We start from the raw sequence: 22,230 nt of genomic DNA on the forward strand, positions 1-22,230 counted from the left end.
TCCTACAAATCAAGAACAATTAAAATGCATGTCAGTTGCCAGTCTAATAGATTACTTATTTACATTTTCTGTTATATTTAATGATTTTCATTAGAATCACTCTTGTACGTCTCTGTAATGTTCTTGTTTGTTTATTCTTCTACAAACTTTCCATTAGTTGGTGATAATGTCTTTTATTGTTTCTATATTCTATACAAATAGAATATTCGTCCTTTAATTATCTGGGTAATTTTATCTAGCACTGCAATGTTTCATTTTAATGAATACTGACATCTATCTTCTTTCACTCTTCCCCTGTATTTACTATACCAATTATATCCAGGACTGTTTTGTACCCAGTCCTGCCCTTCCTTGAACCAGGTCTCGGTTAATGCCACAACATCATGTTGCCCCATGGCTATCTGCACCATCAGCTCACCAACATTATTTGCTATGTTGAAGGAATTTCCCTGAAACGACTGAGTGTTTCAATAATTCCTTACTTTTAGCAGCTTCCTTAAATTTATGTCTTATTCTTGCTTCTCGCTTTCTTAAGACCAAGGCACAAAACTACAAGTGTACAAACAAGGTGCAGGAGTCAATTATTCGACAGGCCTGTTCTGTCATATAATACAGTCATGGCTGAGCTCTATGTAACCTCAGATCAATTTTTTGACTATCCTTGATAACCTTTCAGTCCCTTCCTTACCAAGAATCAATTATCACTGCCTTAAAAATATTTGAATACCCTGTTTCAATTCCAAAGATACATGTCCCTCTTTGGAAAAATATTTCACCTATCTTAAATGGGCAGCCCCTTATTTTTAAATTGTGACCCCTAATTCTAGATTCCCCCATAACAAGACATGTCTTTTCCATCTATGATGTCAAGACTCCTCAGGATCTTGTACATTTCAACCAAGTCAATTCTTGCTTTTACATATGTATGAACATTCAAATTAGGAATAGAAGTACGCTATTCATACTTAAAGCTGGCTCCTCCATTCAGTAAGATCCTGGCTGATTGATTTGTGTTTCAAATTCTACATTCCCATTATTCCCCAACAACAACCGAATCCTTTGCCTAACAAGTATCTGTCCACCTCCGGCTTCAAAATATTCAATGACCCCACCACTACCGCTTTCTGAGGCAGAGTTCCAAAGATTCATGGCTCCCTAGGGTGGGCTTAGCAGCTCAGTAGTTAGCACTGCTACCTCACAGCATCAGGGGCTCGGGTTCAATTCCACACTTAAGCAACTGTCTGAAGTTTTGATGTGAAGATGCCAGAGTTGGACTGGGGTTGGAACAAAGTTTTTTAAAAAAATCACACAACACCAGGTTATAGTCCAACAGGTTTATTTGAAAGTACAAGCTTTTGGAGCGCTGCTCCTTTATCAGGCAGCTGGTGGGGCAGGTACATAGGACACAGAATTAATAAGTAAAAGATCAAACTGATACAATGTGTTAGGCAAATCTAGATGGCTGTTAAGTCTTTAGTCAGCCTGTCCAATCTTTCATCATAAGGTAACAGGTTCATTCCGGGTGACAACCGAGTTAACCTCTTCTGAACCGCCTCCATGCATTGACATTCTTCCTTTAATAAATTGCACACAGTATTTGTCATGTGGCCACACCAATGCCCTGTTTAATTAAAGCATAATATCCTTCCAGTTGTGTTCAACTCCTTTCATAATAAAGCTGACCTCACATTAGTCTTCCTGATTATACTGTGCCTACATACTAACCTTTTGTGATTCATACACCTAGAAATCCCTTTAAATTCTGGAGACATTCCCCATTTACCTGTTTGTTCTTCCTTCAAAGTGAACAACTTCACATTTTTCAACATGACACAGCATCTGCCAGATTTTTACCCACTCAGTTAACCTCTTTATATTGATTTGCGTTTTTGTTATGTCATTTCACCATATAATTTTCTACATATCTTTCAGTTATCTGCAAATTTAGCCACTATGCCTTTCAACCCCTCATCTAAATTGAGGCGCAGCACAGACCCCATTTTTATCACATCCTGACAATCTGAAGGAGACCTGCTTATGCACACTCTTTTTTTTCAACCAGTGAGTCTTCTGTCCATGCTACATGTTACAAGGCTTCCCTGTCTAACCTTACTTTATATTAAAAAGTGCAGACATGGATATGCTATTTTCTTAAAGATGCAAGTATTTTTTTAATGTAGAATACTTTCACCCATAAACTGTCAGCAGGTGCAAGAAAGTTTTTTTTCCTGAACTAATAGCATTTGAAAAACTGGTTGTTACAGACAGGGAAGACAGATAGATTGTGCTCTTATTTTTTCATCACCTTCAGTCCATAAGCAGAATGGTTTAACTTGTAAGTTGTCTGTGATATGTTTTCAAACCCCTTTTTAGTGATGTCAGTTCGAAAGTAATACACAGCAAACTCTGAAGTTTAAATTAAGCATATTATTTATTCACATTCAAACTTGGGGTAGATTTCATGTGCACACAAGAAAAAAGCAGAACAGAGAAAGTATTTTACAGCTGTGAACATTAAAACCAAAATTGTAGAGATTGTGTTACATGAATCAAATTCCAGTGAGGATTCTGAGGTGTTCAGATTCATGCATGTTCAAATTGCTGACAGCAGGGATTTCAGGTGTGTTTTAATGATGCTACATCAAGATTATCTTGGTATACAGAGAATTGGTTTGTTGAGCAAATAAATACATTATGTTTTGCAGAACCAGATTGTAAACAAACTTGAATTTGAGGCAGCCTTAGCTGTAGATCGAGAGAGCTGCTGCTGTTCTATGAATCATAGAATTCCTTTAGTGTGGAAGCAGGCCATTTGACCACCAAGTCCACACCAACCCTCCAGAGAACATACCATCCTGAACAACCCCATTATTCTATCCCTGTAGCCTTTCATTTCCCATGACTAATCCATCTAGCCTGCACATCCCTGGACTCCGTAATTTAACATAGCCAGTCTGCCTAATCTGCAAATCAGTGGTCCAAGGCAAAATTAAGTTTATTATTAGCCTGGTATATGGCTGTGCTATTATCAGGAGTTTAGATTCTTTGACAGCAAGGATCAGAAATGTACAATTAAGAACTCTGCACAAATCAGATGAATTTTGGTTATATGCTAGTTTAATCTTCTCTACTTTAAGTGTCTGGAATTATTTCCAACTTGGAAATCATGTGATCTTTAGCAACCATTTTAGTCTGGTCCTGGTGCCTTGTCAAATTTAGTGCAGACAGTCTATTCCAGAGGTGGGGAACCTTTTCGTGTTGGAAGGCTGCATTATATTAGTTGTAACCTAATAAGGCCGCATCCAAAAAACTTCAATTGTATATTCTTCAAAATTCACATTATTTTGTAAAAATCAAACAACTATGTACTAACTAAAAAAAATAAAAATAAAGTTAATTCTAAAGTTAACTAACCTTTTAATGACTATGTTGTGACTGCTTTTTGTCAGAAAAAACATATTAATAAAAAATAAAAGGTTTGTTCTGCAAAATTTGGATTCATTCAAAAGGCCACACACAATGGCCATAAGGCTGCAATTTCCCCACCCCTGGTCTAATCAATACCATCTCCTGAGCAATGTTAAATGATTCTAGCAACTGTATTTCTTCTTCTTCTTCCACTGGACCAGGGTGGGATCTTATTTCTTGGTAAAGACAGATGCAAATCAATGGTGGAGCAACTTGAACAATATGTTGTCAGGTTTCGTCATTCTATTTTTCAGTAAGGATGTTAATTCATTAGAAAGCTATCAAAAGAATAACTAGGATGACTCCAATGCTGTGGAGGAGTGTTACAAAAAAAATTAGGCAGTTAACACATTCCCATTGATTGTGGAAGATTTGCTATTTATTGTTACAAAGGACAAGATATCAAGATTGAGATAAGTGAAAAGGAACTTTAGTGAGTTTACAGCTGAATGATGCAAGTACAAAATTCACAAGATAAGAAGGAAATTGCAAGTACAATATTCAAGGGATGAAAAAGTAGTTAGAAGCCACTACCACCATGCATGTGAACAGTTGATTTGCGATTGTTTGACATCTTCAAAATAATCCCGGACTGATAGCTGTGCAAGAGATGCATCAAGACCTCCAGTCATATTAGTAGCACTATTTTATTTCATCCATGGGATCTAGAGTAAGTACTCTCTAAAGATATTAATAATTAGCAGCAGGACATCCAGTATAAAACTAAGAAGATAAACTCAGGGAAGCAACAGTACAACAATTATTCTGTTCAGATATAGATTCTGAATGGAATAACTTGTGTTGCCACTTGCCTGGGTTTATCTTGTCCTTTATTCCCCCAATCTTTGTTTTTTTTAATTTTATTCCATTCTGATTTTTATTTCTCAGTTAATAAAATTATTGATTCTCACAACTTTCATCTTACACTGATTTTTTTTCTCACTTGCAGTTTTAGAGCTGACAGCAGGTCAATCAGTAAATGATGAATGAAATTCCTGAAAGCGAAGTAGTCTTCTGTGGGAATTGTAGTCATTGGCAGTTTAGAGACTCAGATTTGTATGTATAAGTAAATTCTTCAATTATGAACTAAGGTTAATATATATAACCTGTTTAAGCTTTCTTTTAGGATGTGAGATTTCAATAAAGGGGTGAGTGTTATACCAAGTGACAGGTTATCACTCAACGTCTATGGTCGAAATGTGAAACATTCCTATGAAAAGTTGTCAATGCTAGTTTAATTAATTTTAAATCAAGATCAAAGGACTTTTCCTACACAAAGGAATGTGGAGTAATGCCAGTGTATAGAGTTAAGGTATAAATCATGATCACATTGAGAGGCAGAATAACGAGAGGAGCTGAATGCCACACTTTTGTCCCCAAATTCATAGCTTTCCCTCTTTCATTGTTGAACTTAGCTAAGTGATATAACAGTTCTTTGGCAGTAGAGGGCATCTTACATTTTAATTTGTTTGAAATCCAAGTAATTTCCTGGTAATTGTTTCCTCTGTTATAATTTATTTTGAGATCTACTTCCTTGTTTAGCTGGATCAGCACAAATTTCAATCTGCTTCTAAGAACAAAGGTAAAAGTGTACTTTTGTACTTCTAAAACCTATATCAATTTCTTTTACATTTTCATGCACTGTTCATGATAGTAAAACTGCCCAAATTCTGTCAGATCTGAGGAAGGGTCACTGGACCTGGAATGTTAACTCTGCTTTCTCACCAAGGTGCTGCCAGACCTGATGAGTTTCTTCAGTTTCTGTTTTTGTTTCAGATTGCTAACATACACAGTTCTTCATTATGTTGCCCAAAATTCCTTCTGTGAAGATTATATTTTTGCCCAACACTTGCAATTATTATCAATTTTACTCCCTTGAACATTTTATTTGCTGCAGAATAAATGTATAAATGCTTTGGAAACGTAAACCTGCAACTCCAAGCAATCTGTACGGTTTTTTTATTACATTGAATCTAACAATGCAGGTACATTTTGTTAGAAATGTAGTGTCAACATGGGCCTGAGAAAAACATTGATCTGTAATCTCTAAATAGTCAACAACGGAAATAACATTTGCCACAAGTTATATTGCATCTTAATGTTTTAATATTCAATTTAACTTCCCACTGTTTTGGCTTGTGTATTTTTATAGTATTAGGATTGTGATTGCGACTTTCTTCACTGCAGTATAATTTTGAATCCATGCTGTATTTATGCTTTTCATATCTATATAACACAACTTTTTTCAAGAGATGATCCTGATGTCTAGAAGCAAACAAAATATTGAAACAGATGACTTCAATATCTGTATGATGGGATTTATGTAGTGCTGTTCACTATTCATCTTGGTTTCCTTCAGGGCACGAAGGTAGTATGAGAGTTAGATAAATGCTGAGCATTTTTTCCATGTGATAACAGCAGGCGCTTTTTCTTGATTTTGCTATCTATGTGATGCTTTTTATTAGAAAAAGTACACTAATCATTACTGCTTTGTCCGAAGCATGTTTCATTCTTTTCAAGCAGATTTGAACCACTGATGAAGTAGCAAGGTGCTCTCAACATAGCTGTCCCTAATAAGCTCCACATTGGATTCAGCAATGTTCTGATTTGTAAGCCTGCAGAAGATTATCTGTATTTTACTATCAAAATATGGTTTGAAGAGACTTCTGTACAACCAGTTGGTATTCTTACCTATGAAATTATCTATTGAGAATTTTATAACTGCAACAAAATATCAGTGAAAGTTGGAATATTTCCATATTTCAAATATATTTCAGTTTTTTTTTAAATTACCTAGAGGCTTTGCCATGTAATTCATTCAATCTGATGTTCCAAAATTGCATGAAAACTTGTGTTTGAAGAACACGCTCATGTGGTTCATTCTTCCAGAAATACGTGGAGAATACTTTAAAATTATTTTGAGTTTCAGAAGCTTGAAATATGCAACCATGAAGTACCATTCAGCCTATCAAATCAATTCCTTATAACCTTTCTTCCAATTTCTCAGGGATTGCACTGAAAGCTTTAAAAAAACAAACCTTCAGCTTGAATGCCAAATAAAGGAGTATAAAATCTAACTGGGAGAAATGAAGCATTACTTTCCGGGCAGGAATGCTTACAAGCACTGTTGATTCTAAGTATGAGTATCCAAAATATGTTAGTTCAAAGACAAATCCAGCTACTATTAGATTCTGTCAGGCCTATCTGCTACGTTTGCCTGGTGTCCTGTCACCTTGAGAAGCAACATCACCATCACTTCCCTTAGCATCTTTGCTAGACAACTCCTCCCACCCTTGTCTAAGTAGTAACATGATTGGTCCATCTCCCTCTCTGCTAAATTATTTCCCTATCATTGAGCTAGGTTGTGCAAAGGCCAGTGAACATTATCTATCCTGGAGATGTGGTCTGGTGAGTACTGGAGTGCCCCTCCTAAGGATCCAGTAACACATCTTCCATGGGCCAGTTATCTATCTAATGATGGCTCAGGTGGATATATGAACAGAATTGTACCACTGTCCATTATCAGTCTGTGGCTCTCTCAGTCTGTGATGAACTGTGCAAATTCCTTTGTTCAGAAATCAATATGGTGAATCTTTGCCGGATTTCTTTCAAAGCCAGTGTATATTTTTCTTTAGTTATCGGCACTAAATGGTTCACAGTATTCTAGGCGTGATCTGACTAGTATCTTATGTAGTTTTAGCAAGGCCACCGCATTTCTGTACTCTATGCCCTTTGAAATAAAGTCCATCTATTTGTTTTCCCTATTACGCACTAATGGGGTAGTTACTATGCTAGCTTTTGTGATTTATGGATAAGGATCTTATGCTGCAGCTTTTTGAATCTTTCCTATTCAGCTCCTCTATTCATACTGCCAAAGTGCATAATCTCTCTTTTTCCCACGTAATATTCTATTTTTGCCCTTCACTTAAACTTTCTGGCCCATCGAGTTTGCTCCTCCATTCAATCATGCCTAAAATGTTTCTTCCTCTGGCGAAAGAAATTCTTCCTCATCTCAGTTCTGAAGGGTCATCCCTCGTGGAAACATCTTCTATACATTTACAATATCCAGGCTTCTCAATTTCGGTCAGATCCCCCTCATCCTTCTAAACTCCATTGAGTATGGACCCAGAGTTCTTAATCACTCCACATATCCCCCGAATCATTCTTGTAAACCACCTCTTGAACTAGTCGCTGGTTGCCATCCTGAAAAAGACCTCTTTATCCCAACTCTTTGTCTTCTGCCAGTCAGCCAATTCTTTATCCATGCCAGTAGCTGCATTTAACACCATAGGCTGTATCTTATTTAGCAGCCTCCTGTGTCGAACCTTGTCAAAGGCCTTCTGACAATCCAAATAGGTCGCGTCCAGTGGCGCTCCTTTGTCTAACTTACTTGTTACCTCTTTAAAGAATTCTAACAGTTCGGTCAGGTATGACTTCTCCTTGATGAAGTCATGCTGATTCAGCCATCTTTTACAATGCCCTTCCAACCTTTGTGCAATCTGTTCCTTAATAATGGATTCTAAAATCTTATCAATGACTGAGGTCAGGCTGACCAGAGTAGACTTCCATGCCTTCTGCCTCCTTCCCTTCTTAAACAGCCATTAGCCATTTTCCAGTCCTTTGGGACCTTCCCTAACTTCAGAGATTTCTGAAAAATCATCACCAATACCTCTATAGTCTCCCCGGCTACCTCCTTCACAATTCTTGGATGTGGTCCATCTGGTCCAATTGATTTATCCACCTTCAGACCCTTCAGTTTCCCCAGCACCCTCTCCATAGTGATGGTCACTATGCTCACCTCTGCCCCTTGACACTCCTAAAGTTCTGGTATGCTGCAGGTGTGTTCCATGGAGAAATCTGATGCAAGGTAGCCAATCAATTCCTGATTTGTTTTTCTTCCTTTCTTTGTTTTCTTAGTTTCTCATTACTACTTCTCTAGCCTCATTTTCCAGTGGCCCAATGTCCAGTCTTACCTCTGTCTTAGCTTTTGCAATCTAAAAAATTGCTTGCAATCTTCCTTTATATAACTAGCTAGATTACACTCTTGTTTCATATTTTCCCACCTTTCTGATTTTTTAGTTACCCTCTGCTGGTTTTTACAGCCTTCCCAATCCTCTGGCTTCTCAGTAATCTTCACTCACTGTTTGCTTTTTTTTGCTTTATGCTTTACCTGACTTCCTTTTTCAACCATGGTTGCCTCATCATGCCTTCACTACTTCTTCTTTGTAATGAATTTCTGCTGTGCTTCTGAAATTGCCTCCAGAAACATACATAGCAAGGGATTTTAGCCCTAACGATCTGAGCAGATTTAAACTCAAGTTCATGAAATGGAAAAATAGAGTTTGAATGTAAATATTGATTCTAGTTACTGATTGTAATTATTTATTTGAATATCTGAAGGAAAAGTCTAAAATTTAACATTATCCAATGATTACTTATTAATATCCAGTATGTATTTGAATATATTTTGATTTTTATTTCAGAATTTTTCCTTTGTTCTATAAAAATTGAACCTGTCAATCGGTTGAGAGATTTGGTAAAAACTTTAGTCGATAAAGTTAACTATTTTTTGCTGCTTACTTCGATTAAAAAGAAAAGAGCAACATTAGTATCTGCCATTTCTGCTTTGAGATTAAACTTCTTTTTGTTGACTATCTTCAGACATATCTTGCTCCCTATGCAATTTTGCAGTTGTATTCAGGCAATCTTCACAAATACATCATTTTTCCTGTTGCATCAAGTTTTAAACTATTTTCTAACAGTCCACCATGATAGAATTGTATAACTGTGAGTGGTTCCCAGGATCTGTTACATATTTATACAAACTCTGTGCAGAATATCGGACCTTTTAGAGGTTGATTGAGCTATCCTATTTGATGGTTGGTGGAAATACGATATTTTTGACCGAGTCATCAATTGATCCATAATTTGCAAATCCAAGAACTGATGCTATAGAATGACAAAGATTCTGTGCTGAAACAACTTGTTCACTAAACTGTTTTGTCTTGTTGTTTGTTCTCTAGACAGCATTAATTGATATGTCCACCATGTTCTCATTTCTAATTATTGTCCCTCTTCAAGCATCTTTCTAGCCTGTTCTTAAACGTTGATCTGGTCTGTGGCTTATCACTAAGTTGGTACATAGCCTTGTTGTCAACGATATCGATAGTCACTCACTAATAAGAATGCAATTTTTGAGAAGATTTTTAGCTCGGATTGAGGTTCAGGTTGTAAGTTTGTTCACTGATAGGTTTGTTCTCAGATCTAGAGAATCCATGACCACTGACACCAATTTTTCCAGGTGGACAATCATACTTGTCAGTTCAGGTTTTAAGTTGGCTTGCTGAGCTGGTAGTTTTGTTCTCAGACGTTTCGTCACCATGTTAGGTTACATCATCAATGAGCCTCCGTTGAAGCATTGGTGTTCTGTCCCACTTTCTATTTGTGTGTCCTGGTCTGTAACAGTGGGTGATATCGTTTCCGGTTCTTTTTCTCAGAGGTTGATAAATGGAGTCCAAATCAATGTGTTTATAGATGAAGTTCCGGTCTGAATGCCAGGCCTCTAGGAATTCCTGTGTGTGTCTTTGTTTAGCCTATCCTAGGATGGATGTGTTGCCCCAGTCGAAGCGGTGTCCTTCTTCATCTGTGTGTAAGGATACTAGTGATTGTGGGTGATGTATTTAGGTGGGTAGTTGGTGCTTGTGTATCCTGGTGGCTAGTTTCCTGCCTGTCTGTCCATTGTAGTGTTTGTTGCCGTCCTTGCAGGGTATTTTGTATATTACATTCATTTTGCTGGTTGTTGTACAGGGTCCTTTAGGTTTATCAGTACCTGTTTCAGTGTGTTGGAAGTGTTGTGGGTTACCACGATGCCAAGGGGTTGTAGTAGTCTAGACCATAAGACCATAAGACATAGGAGTGGGAGTAAGGCCATTCGGCCCATCGGGTCCACTCCGCCATTCAATCATGACTGATGGGCATTTCAACTCCACTTACCTGCATTCTCCCCGGGGCCTTAATTTCTCGAGACATCAAGAATCTATCAATCTCTGCCTTGAAAACATTTAGCGTCCCGGCCTCCACTGCACTCTGCGGCAATGAATTCCACAGGCCCACCACTCTCTGGCTGAAGAAATGTCTCCGCATTTCTGTTCTGAATTGACCCCCTCTAATTTTAAGGCTGTGTCCAAGGGTCCTAGTCTCCTCACCTAATGGAAAAAATTTCCTAGCGTGCACCCTTTCCAAGCCATGTATTATCTTGTAAGTTTCTATTAAATCTCCCCTTAATCTTCTAAACTCCAATGAATACAATCCCAGGATCCTCAGCCATTCCTCGTATGTTAGACCAACCATTCCAGGGATCATCCGTGTGAATCTCCGCTGGACACATTCCAGTGCCAGTATGTCCTTCCTGAGGTGTGGGGACCAAAGCTGGACACAGTACTCCAAATGGGGCCTAACCAGGGCATAGTCTGATCTATGCCCCATCAGTTTCTTGTGAAGCTCTCCACATGTTGACATCTGGAATGTACTTCTTGATTAAAAACCTTCAGGGAGTCTTCGAAATACTTCCTTTACATTCCTCTTGTTCATGTGCCTTTCTTGAGCTGGGAAAAGATGATTTTCTCTGGCAATCAGAACTCGGGTGTCCTAAGCTCATGGCCAGGCCAGTGCAAAGTTGTTTCAGATGATCATGCCTTCAGATCATCGTGGCTTCAATGCTGATACTGTTGGTTTCTTCAAGGGCGCTGATGTTAGTACGCTTGTCCTCCTGGCTGATATGGGGAATCGGCCTCAGACAACATTAGTGGTACTTTTGCAGGGCCCTTGAGGTGTCATCTATAAATAATCCAGTTCTGAAGCCAGATAAAACAGTCAAAAGGATGACTGCCTTCCACACAATGATCCAAGTAGCACTATGAATATTTTGGTGATTGAAAGCTTAAGCGTCCAAAGGCAGCACTCACGGATTTGATGCGGTGGGATATAATACTGTATGTTTCTGCAAAGGTGTTGAGATAAGCTTAAAGATATGTCCTTCACATACTGAAGTTCCGTGAGCAAGGTTGAGAGCTTTAGATTCATCAATGCAATCAAGGGTTAGGGCATAGGCATTCATGATCATTGCCTGTTTATTCTTGGTAAGTTGTAGGTGGAATGTCACAAGACGATCATTGAAGTGAACAGGGAACTCTGAGATTCAGTTAACTACTACATTTTTAATAGTAAAAACAATTCCATGAGCCTTGGGTTGATACTCAGGCTTTCCTCTCAAGAAGAATATGTAACCACCACCACCTTCCCTCAGTTGCCTTTTGCTTGCCCACAAACCTACCAACACACAAACAGATCCTTCGGTCCAACCCATCCATGCCGACCAGATATCCCAGCCCCATCTAGTCCCGCCTGCCAGCACCCAGCCTATATCCTTCCAAACCCTTCTTATTCAAAAAACCCATCCAAATGTCTCTTAAATGTTGCAATTGTACCAGCCACCACCACTTCCATACACGTACCACCCTCTGTGTGAAAACGTTGTCTCTTAGGTCTCTTTTGTATTTTTCCCCTCTCACCCTAAAACTAAGCCCTCTAGTTCTGGATTCCCTGATCCCAGGGAAAAGACTTTGCCTATTTATCCTATCCATGCCCCTCATAATTTTGTAAACCTCTATAAGGTCACCCCTAAGCCTCCGACATTTCTAGCCTGTTCAGCCTCTCGCTATAACTCAAATCCTCCATCCCTGCTAACATCTTTGTATATCTTTTCTGATCTCTTTCAAGTTTCACAACACCTTTGTGATAGGAAGGAGACCAGAATTGCACGCAATATTCCAACAGTGGCCTAACCAATGTCCTGTATAGCCGCAACGTGACCTCCCAACTCCTGTACTCAATACTATTACTCATAAAAGAAAACATACCAAATGTATTCTTCACTATCCTATCTACCTGTAACTCCATTTTCAAGGCGCTATGAACCTGCACTCCAAGGTCTCTTTGTTCAGCAACACTCCCTAGGACCTTGCCATTAAGTGTGTAAGTCCTGCTAAGATTTGCTTTCCCAAAATGCAGCACCTCGCATTTATCTGAATTAAACTCCATCTGCTACTTCTTGGTTCATTGGCCCATCTGGTCAAGATCCTGTAATAATCTGAGGTAACCCTCTTCGCTGTCCACGACACCTCCAATTTTACTCCAAACTTACTAACTGTACCTCTTTTGCTGCATCCAAATCATTTATGTAAATCACAAGAATTAGAGGACCCAGCACCGATCCTTGTGGCACTCCACTGGTCACAGGCCTCCAGTCTGAAAAACAACCCTCCACCACCACCCTCTTGTACCTTCTACCTTTGAGCCAGTTTTGTATCCAAATGGCTAGTTCTCCTGTATTCCGTGAGATCTAACCTTGCTGACCAGTCTCCCATGGAGAACCTTGTCGAACGCTTTACTGAAGGCCATATAGATCACATCTACTGCTCTGCCCTCATCAATCCTCTTTGTTACTTCTTCAAAAAACTCAATCAAGTTTGTGAGACATGATTTCCCACACACAAAGCCATTTTGACTATGCATAATAAGTCCTCGCCTTTCCAAATACGTGTACATCATGTCCCTCAGGATTCCCTCCAACAACTTGCCCACCACCAAGGTCAGGCTCACTGGTCTATAGTCACCTGGCTTCTCCTTACCACCCTTCTTAAACAGTGGCACCACGTTAGCCAACCTCCAGTCTTCTGGCCCCTCATCTGTGACTATCAATGATACAAATATCTCAGCAAGAAGCCCAGCAGTCACTTCTCTAGCTTTTTACAAGGTTTGTGAAGGTTTGTAGCTCAGGTTAAGGTTTAGGGTGTATGATTGCTCACTGAGCTGTAGGTTTGATATCCAGACGTTTCATTACCTGGCGAGGTAATATCATCAGTGGAGACCTCCAAGTGAAGCGAAGCTGTTGTCTCCTGCTTTCTATTTATGTTTGTCCTGGATGAGGTTCCTGGGGTTTGTGGTGATGTCATTTTCTGTTTGTTTTCTGAGAGGTTGATAGATGGTATCGAGATCTATGTGTTTGTTTATGGCGTTGTGGTTAGAATACCAGACCTCTAGGAATTCTCTGGCATGTCTTTGCTTAGCCTGTCCCAGGATAGATGTGTTGTCCCAGTCGAAATGGTGGTATTTTTCATCCGTGTGTAGGGCTACAAGGGAGAGAGGGTCGTGTCTTTTTGTGGCTAGCTGGTGTTCGTGTATCCTGGTGGCTAACTTTCTTCCTGTTTGTCCTACGTAGTGTTTGTGGCAGTCCTTGCATGGAATTTTGTAGATGACGTTGGTTTTGTCCATGGGTTGTACCTTGTCCCTGCCTGCCCTGACTGTTTGACTTGCTTCTGTTCTCAACTGTACCAGTCTCAAATTGATCTCTTTGCTCACTATTTCCAATGGTCCCACCTCCCCCACCTTACTCCCGAGCAGCTTAAATCCTCCCGAGCAGCTCTCGCAAATCTCCCTGAGAGTTTTTTTTAATCAAACTTCACCATCTACGTTTTGGTCCAAAGCTTGAGACTTCCAGATCTTCGATACTGTCATCATCACCTCTAGCTGACTGCTGCAGGGCTTATGTTATGTTGAGGAGTGTTGCATTTCTCTAAGTATATGCCTTGTACGGGACATATTAGACAGTAGACAATAGGTGCAGGAGTAGGCCATTCTGCCCTTCGAGCCTACACCACCATTCAATATGATCATGGCTGATCATCCTTAATCAGTATCCTGTTCCTGCCTTATCTCCATAACCCTTGATTCCACTATCCTTGAGAGCTCTATCCAACTCTTTCTTAAATGAATCCAGAGACTGGGCCTCCACTGCCCTCTGGGGCAGAACATTCCACACAGCCACCACTCTCTGGGTGAAGAAGTTTCTCCTCCTCTCTGTCCTAAATGGTCTACCCCGTATTTTTAAGCTGTGTCCTCTGGTTCGGCACTCACCCATCAGCGGAAACATGTTTCCTGCCTCCAGAGTGACCAATCCTTTAATAATCTTATATGTTTCAATCAGATCCCCTCTCAGTCTTCTAAACTCAAGGGTATACAAGCCCAGTCGCTCCAGTCTTTCAGCATAAGGTAGTCCCGCCATTCCAGGAATTGACCTCGTGAACCTATGCTGCTCTCCCTCAATAGCCAGAATGTCTTTCCTCAAATTTGGAGACCAGAACTGCACACAGTACTCCAGGTGTGGTCTCACCAGGGCCCTGTACATCTGCAGAAGAACCTCTTTGCTTCTATACTCAATCCCTCTTGTTATGAAGGCCAGCATGCTATTAGCCACCTTCACTACCTGCTGTACCTGCATGCTTACCTTCATTGACTGGTGTACAAGAACACCCAGATCTCTCTGTACTGCCCCTTTACCTAAATTGATTTCATTTTGGTATTAATCTGCCTTCCTGTTCTTGCCACCAAAATGGATAACTATACATCTATCCACATTAAACTGCATCTGCCATGCATCTGACCATTCACTTAACCTGTCCGGGTCACCCTGTAATCTCCTAACATCCTCATCACATTTCACCCTGCCACCCAGCTTAGTATCATCAGCAAATTTGCTAATGTTATTACTAATACCATCTTCTATATCATTAATATATATTGTAAAAAGCTATGGTCCCAGCACTGATCCCGGCAGGACCCCACTGGTCACTGCCTGCCATTCCAAAATGGAGCCGTTTATCACTATTCTTTGTTTCCTATCAGCCAACCAACTTTCAATCCAAGTTAGTACCTTGCCCCCAATACCATGCGCCCTAATTTTGCTCACTAACTTCCTATGTGGGACTTTATCAAAAGCTTTCTGAAAGTCCAGGTACACTACATCTACTGGATCTCCCTCGTCCATCTTAAGAGTTACATCCTCAAAAAATTCCAGAAGATTAGTCAAGTATGATTTCCCCTTCATAAATCCATGCTGACTCTGACCTATCCTGTTACTACTATCTAGATGTGCCGTAATTTCATCCTTTATAATAGATTCCAACATCTTTCCCACCACAGAGGTCAGACTAACTGGTCTATAATTTCCTGCTTTCTCCCTTCCACCTTTTTTAAAAAGGGTACAACATTAGCCACCCTCCAATCCACAGGAACTGGTCCCAAATCTATCAAACTCTGGAAAATAATCACCAACACATCCACAATTTCCCAAGCCACCTCCTTCAGTACCCTGGGATGTAGACCATCAGGCCCCGGGGACTTATCAACCTTCAGACCTAAACAGTCTCTCCAACACCAATTCCTGGCAAATATAAATTTCCTTCAGTTCAGGTCCTTCAGCCACTGTTATGTCAGGGAGATTGCTTGTGTCTTCCCCAATGAACACAGATCTGAAGTACCAATTCAATTCTTCTGCCATTTCTCTGTTCCCTGTTATATATTCCCCTGTTTCTGTCTTCAAGGGCCCAATTTTAGTCTTAAACATTTTTTTGCCTTTCACATACCTAAAAAAGCTTCTACTATTCTCACTTCACCTTTGTACCTCATTTTTTCTCTGCGTATTTCCTTCTTAGTAATCCTCTGTTGTTCTTTAAAAGCTTCCCAGCCCTCCGTTTTCCCACTTATCTTTGCTATGTTATATTTTTTCTCTTTTAGCTTTTTATGTCCCTTAACTTCCCTCGTCAGCCACGGCCACCCCTGCCTCCTCCTAGGATTTTGCTTCCTTTTTGGAATGAACTGATCCTGCATCTTCTGCATTATACACAGAAATATCCGCCATTGTTCCTCCACTGTCATCCCTGCTTAGGTATTGCACCATTGACCTTTGGCCAGCTCCTCCCTCATTTTAGCATGAAAATACTTGTCAGAAGATCGATCCAATTCCAGTGGCAAAGAAAATTTGAAAACTGGGAATATCCCTACTGATGCAACTTTCAATTGCCAGTGATATCACATGGGTACCTTCTGCCTGGATCAGTCTTGAGGACTTGTTTTAGACTGAGCTTTGTTTTGTTCCTCCCTCATGACCATATTGTCATGCATGACTGTTCCAGAAGTTAAGAACTCAGGATCAATGGGACACTCAAGCCTCTTCACCACAGAAAGGTAGCTTGAACTCATCTATTGTAAAGATGATTTGGAGATGCCGGTATTGGATTGGGGTGTACAAAGTTAAAAATCACACAACACCAGGTTATAGTCCAACAGGTTTAATTGGAAGCACACTAGCTTTCAGAGCGTCGCCTGAAGAAGGAGCGACTCTCCGAAAGCTAGTATGCTTCCAATTAAACCTATTGGACTATAACCTAGTGTTGTGTGATTTTTAACTATTGTAAAGATGTTTCTCTTGCTCATTGTCTCATTCTTCCAATCTTTGGAAGTTTTCTGTTTCTACATATTTGAATGTACCAGAGAATATTCTGAAATTCGCTTTGTAAAACTCTACTTTGCCTGAACAACCATCCTATAAGCTAGAATCCAAAACACACTCCTCTAAATGTAGATACAGAGGAACCTCGATTATCTGAAGGACACAGGCGGGAGTATTTTGTTCAGTTAATTGAATGCCGGTTAACATAGCTAGCCAAGCATCGGGGCCTTGCAATCTTGTTTGGATCATTTGAAATTCAGTTAAGTGAAGCCCCAATAATCAAGGTTCCTCTGTAGCTTCCAAGGAAGCTGTCTAGCTGTTAAGACACATCTCTCGAACAGGTGGACCTGAACCTGGGCCTCCTGGCCCAGAGGTAAGAATACAATCACTGCATTGCAAAGGCCATCATTAAGGACCACACTGAGAGAAGGTAATAAGCAATGGATTTATTGTTTCATTGAGCAACTAGCTATTCATCTTCCGTGTTGATAGAACTTTGACAATTAACTACAGTATATTCTGACAAAAATAGTCAGAGTCTGACCAGTCAGATGTTTGATCGCAATGTGGTTGATTCTTCCATGCTTAATTAAGGACAGACAAATGACAACCATACTCATATAATTGTTGCTGCAATTTTAAAACTCAGTGTATGGCTGTAAAAAGGAATATTATCAATTTGCTGCATGGCTGTGGCCAACTTGCCATATATCGCACTTGTATTTCACAGTACTACCAAGCCTTCTATTCAAATCATTCATATTTTCAGTAAGCAGTAAGAGTACAAGCATACAATTCTATGAGGCACAATCACTCATTTCCAGCCACTCTTAAGAAAATGCCCTTAACTCCTGCTGTCAACTTCCTCCCCACCAGTTAGTTTTAATTCAGTTTACGACCGTCCCATAAATTCTATACCCTTTTCCGATTGTCTTTTTGTGTATGATTATGTATCCCACAGCCCCATCCAACAGCAGCTCTTTTGCAGATGTAACATATTAGGTTTTTGCCCCTGCAATGATTTGTCACCACTGTCAAGTGGTACAAACCATGATGTTTGAGATCACTCTTGACTTTGATAAATTCCAACTACAACCCTCTTTGATATAATACATTGGATACTGTTGGTCTAATGGCTGGTCTATTCTAGCCATTAACACAGCCTTTCACAGGGTATTGCACAACACTGTTTAAGAAAGAAAAGTGGTCAGTACATTGTGCAATAGTTTGTCTTTTTCTTGGAAGCACAAGGTTTGGATGCTGGATTTGGATGTTTGGCTTCCCTATGTTTGGACACTTCATGTCAGAAAACAGTAAAATAAATTGGAGTTTGCACATTCTCCCCGTGTCTGCATGGGTTTCCTCTGGGTGCTCCAGTTTTCTCCCACAAGCCAAAGATGTGCAGGTCAGGTGAATTGGCCATGCTAAATTACCCATGGTGTTAGGTGCGTTAGTCAGGGGTAAATATGGGGTAGGGGAATGGATTTGGGTGGGTTACTCTTTGGAGGGCCGGTGTGGATTTGTGGGGCCGAAGGGTCTGTTTCTACACTGTTGAGAATCTAATCTAAACCAGCCAAGATTCCAATGACTTGTTCCTGACATTGAAATTATATTCCTCAGATGTCTTCACTATAAGTTATAATGAGTTGATTTGTGTGCCTTTCTCTTTAGAAGGTCAGCTTCTCTATAAAATCATTGACTTAGCTTTGAAAGAGTGTAATTTACCTAATAACTCTTTTGCTTTAGAAATTAACAATACACTCCAGTAATTTCAGGATTGTTATGACCCAGATTTTCAGATGGTTCAACAGTCCTTATTCCAGCATAGATAAGAGTTGCATGTGGGAACCCTGCAGAATCCCCATCTTAACAGATTCCAAAATATTTGCGTAGGAAATTGAAGATTCTGCTGGAATGCTCTGAAAGTCTCCATTTAACTTTGTGAATTCAGAAGGTTCCAGTGAAATTAAGTAAGTAGTCACCCAGGAATAGTTAAATAATTAATCACTTCCCACACTCTGTATCTGATTCTGTTTTCCTCTGTTTTAGAATAAAGTAGAATCCCTACAGTGTGGAAACAGGCCATTTGGCCCAACAAGTGCACGCTGACTCTCCAAAGAGTGACCTACCTCGACCCATTCCCCTACATTTACCCCTGACAAATGCACCTGACCTATACATCCCTGAACACTGTGGACAACTTAACATGGCCAATTCAGCTAACCTGCACATCTTTTGGCCCCAACTTCCTTCCCCTACTTCAGATTTGATTACTCCCTTCTATCCTGAGATATCCTAAATACTACATCGCTTACCTGACCCCTTTATCACCTTGCTCCTGATACCCTACTCCCTACTGAGTTGGCACCCTACTCACCTAGCACTTTAGCCCTTAACCATTTGGCACCCTACCTTCTTGGCCCCTGACCTCACTTAGCGTATGTACTAACTGTTTGCAGCTGTCAAAATAGCTGTCTGATTCTGGACCTTTACATTTCATCAAATAGCAACTGACTGTTGTGAAAAGTAGGAGTGGTTTGCTTTCCCCAGTCAGTTCTGCACAAGAAGAGAACGTCAGAAAGGAAGTACAGGTCTGTGTTTCTCAAGGAGCCTTAATTTTCTGTCATAAAAACAGAGCTATTTCCTTTCATGAAAAGGAAGGGGCAGAGTGACCAGATTTGCAAAATTGCCATTTTTTGGATAATCTGGCTCACTGTTCTTAACTTCAAATTTTCACCATCTGTGGGTTGCTAAACCACCTATTTAAATCTATTCCTTCAGCAGAAAGGACGCTAAAGGGATACAGAATGCAGAACAGCCAGTAGGAAAACCATACATTATAAGCAGTTTGTGTTGTGTACAAGTAAGAATAACTAAAGCTTCACAGGCAGGGATCTTTAGTATTCTCTTTGCCCTTTTTAATGCAGAGGCATTAGGCCAGGAATAAGTTCTCTGATGAAGTTTGGAAGCAGCTAAAATTGTTCCTTTTTAAAAAGTAATTTTATGTCATTGAAATTAGATTTTCAAGCATTAGGCGAGTTAAATATTTTTAACCACTCACCCTCTATTGACATTGCTATTTAGCTTTATTGTCATATGTACTCAAATGAGTACAGTGACAAGCGCGCAAGTCGCATCTTATGGCACCATCTTTGATACAAAGATCCCGAGGTACAGCTATCTGCTAATATGTAACAAATCAGATTTGAAGTACAGTATATCTTTCTGTACTTTGTACAGTTAAATTTTTCTGAACACTGTTTGCTTGTTAGTTATGCAACTTAGCCTTTTGTGTGCTGCATTGGAACCTAGATGCTTAGAAAACCTAGAAAAAAATTCTTATAACTTTCATACAACAATTTCTCTGTATTAATTTTGCTTGAAGCTAACTTTTGAGGCTGGTGCCTCTTGGACCCTGAGGCTTACAGATCCATTCACAAAAGACAACTGCTATAACTGCAACTGTGGCTTTCCAATATTTCTTTGAGAAAAATGAATAGTGTTCATGTATGTAAATTTAGATTGATTGAATATGTGCAACCATGGTGATCTGAATTTTATCAATATTCACTAAAAGTAATCCATTAATATTGCTCTATGACCACACATCTAACTTCACTTATCCAATGGAAGGTCAAAGTTTAATTATTTACAATACTTTACATTTTTAGCTGAAGTTAAAATTTGCAACCAAACCCCCAAAAAATTTCTTACAACGTATCCCCTTTACGTATTTTACAGTGAGGAGTCGCATTCAACAAGGTTTGATCTCAGTTGCTGCCCGGACTGTGATAATTCATTTGGTAAACCACGTTGGCCATTATCCATTGAGTGGTGGCCCAGCAATGCTGACCAGCTTAATAAGTGAAAACCATGACAATCCTTTTACTGACTGCACTGAGCTTTCCCCTGAACTTTTTGAAAACCCTAATCTCCAGTTTTTTGTGCTGAACAGTTCAACACTTATTTCATACCTGGAAATCCCTATTGAGGACAATATCCCAGGAGGAGGGATGTCAGCTGGACTCTCGACAGCTACCTCAAATGTTAGAGTTGTGGTACGTGATATATCTGGTAAGTACTGCTGGGATTCTGCAATTCTATATGGACCACCTCACTTCTGTCAACAAAAGCAAATTGCTTCCAAGGTCAGCAATCTTTGCAAAGAAGAACAGATGGCTGAACCTCACTCCAATGAAACAGAAACTGATGATGTAGATTTAAGGGAATATTTGGTACCTCAAACAAAACGAAGGTGCGGGGAAGTAGTGCCATCTTGGGATATAATTCGTGATGACGAAGATGCCTTGGATGAGATGTTGCAGTACCTTGGTTCCACCAGTCCAGAATGTCTCCAGAGAGCTGGTGTGCAACTTAATATCCCTGCTGCCGCTCCTGTTTGTTTTTCAGAGAAACAGGAAAATGATGTAATCAATGAAATTCTAAAACAGTACACAGAAGAGAAGGAATTTGTAGAGAAACATGGCAATGACCAGAATATGAAAGCAATGGAGCAGGAGGAGCCATGCCCACAAGAGCCTCAGTCTGTGTTTTACTATTGCAGGATGCTGCTGAATATTCTTGGCATGAATTCATGGGATAATAGGTAAGATGTTTAAAAATATGATTTATGATACTTATGCTTTGGAAAATAATTGTACATTTATTTTAAAAATAGTTGAGTTTGACATCCACTTTATTGTGATGCACATAGTGGAATTTTCCAGGGCCTCTAAACAGTTTTGGAAATTATTGATTTAAATTGAATGGCTTATTCCTGTTGATAATTTTTTCTAACTTGACGATGAGATTGAGACTTATGCAGATTCTCCTGCTTCAAAGTTAACATGGGTGGATGTAGATAAAGTATAGTGGTTCAACAATTTCTTTGTATTAATTTTGCTTGAAGCTGACCTTTGAGGCTGGTGCCTGTTGGACCCGGTGCCTGTTGGACCCTGAGGCTTACAGATCCATTCACAAAAAAAAAACAACTGCTATGACTACAACTTTCCACTATGTGGACAGGGTTTTCTTTTAGCCTGTGAACCTTCTTCACGCTGTCTTGGGGAGCTTGCAAAAACTGGTGTCTTTTCTGCACACATCTCCAGAAACTGCCACGACACACTTTGTTTCTGCATCCTCTGTGACAACTGTGCCCTTGTTCGGTTTGTAAGTTGCCCTCTGCCTTCTGGAAAGTTCTTAGATGTGCTAGAGGGGAATTCATTGCTCACCCTTGTCGAAGTACATGCCTTTCCACAGTGCTGTCTATGTTAATCACTGGACTGGTACAGTGACTGGGTTGGCCTTCATGTGCTTTTGCTGCTCCTGTATAGTTTCACTGGGCATCTCCTCAGGCTTTTCTCATTCTTCTATGGTTGTATGTTAGACTGGTCTTTACGTTGAGCTGTTGCACT

The 22,230-nt window shown here is 39.8% G+C and overlaps 1 protein-coding gene across 9 annotated transcripts in view; it reads left to right on the forward strand.

Annotated features, from left to right (window-relative positions):
• ralgapa1 (Ral GTPase activating protein catalytic subunit alpha 1) overlaps positions 1–22,230 on the forward strand; it is a 319,967-nt gene that overhangs the window by 195,000 nt on the left and 102,737 nt on the right. For all 9 annotated transcript variants that reach the window (XM_060829079.1, XM_060829081.1, XM_060829087.1 and 6 more), the window contains exon 33: positions 20,558–21,422. In XM_060829079.1, coding sequence (XP_060685062.1) covers positions 20,558–21,422 — 865 coding nt within the window. The remainder of the gene's footprint in view (positions 1–20,557; positions 21,423–22,230) is intronic.

This window comes from Hemiscyllium ocellatum, chromosome 8 (assembly GCF_020745735.1).
Source record: "Hemiscyllium ocellatum isolate sHemOce1 chromosome 8, sHemOce1.pat.X.cur, whole genome shotgun sequence".
NCBI lineage: Eukaryota > Metazoa > Chordata > Chondrichthyes > Orectolobiformes > Hemiscylliidae > Hemiscyllium > Hemiscyllium ocellatum.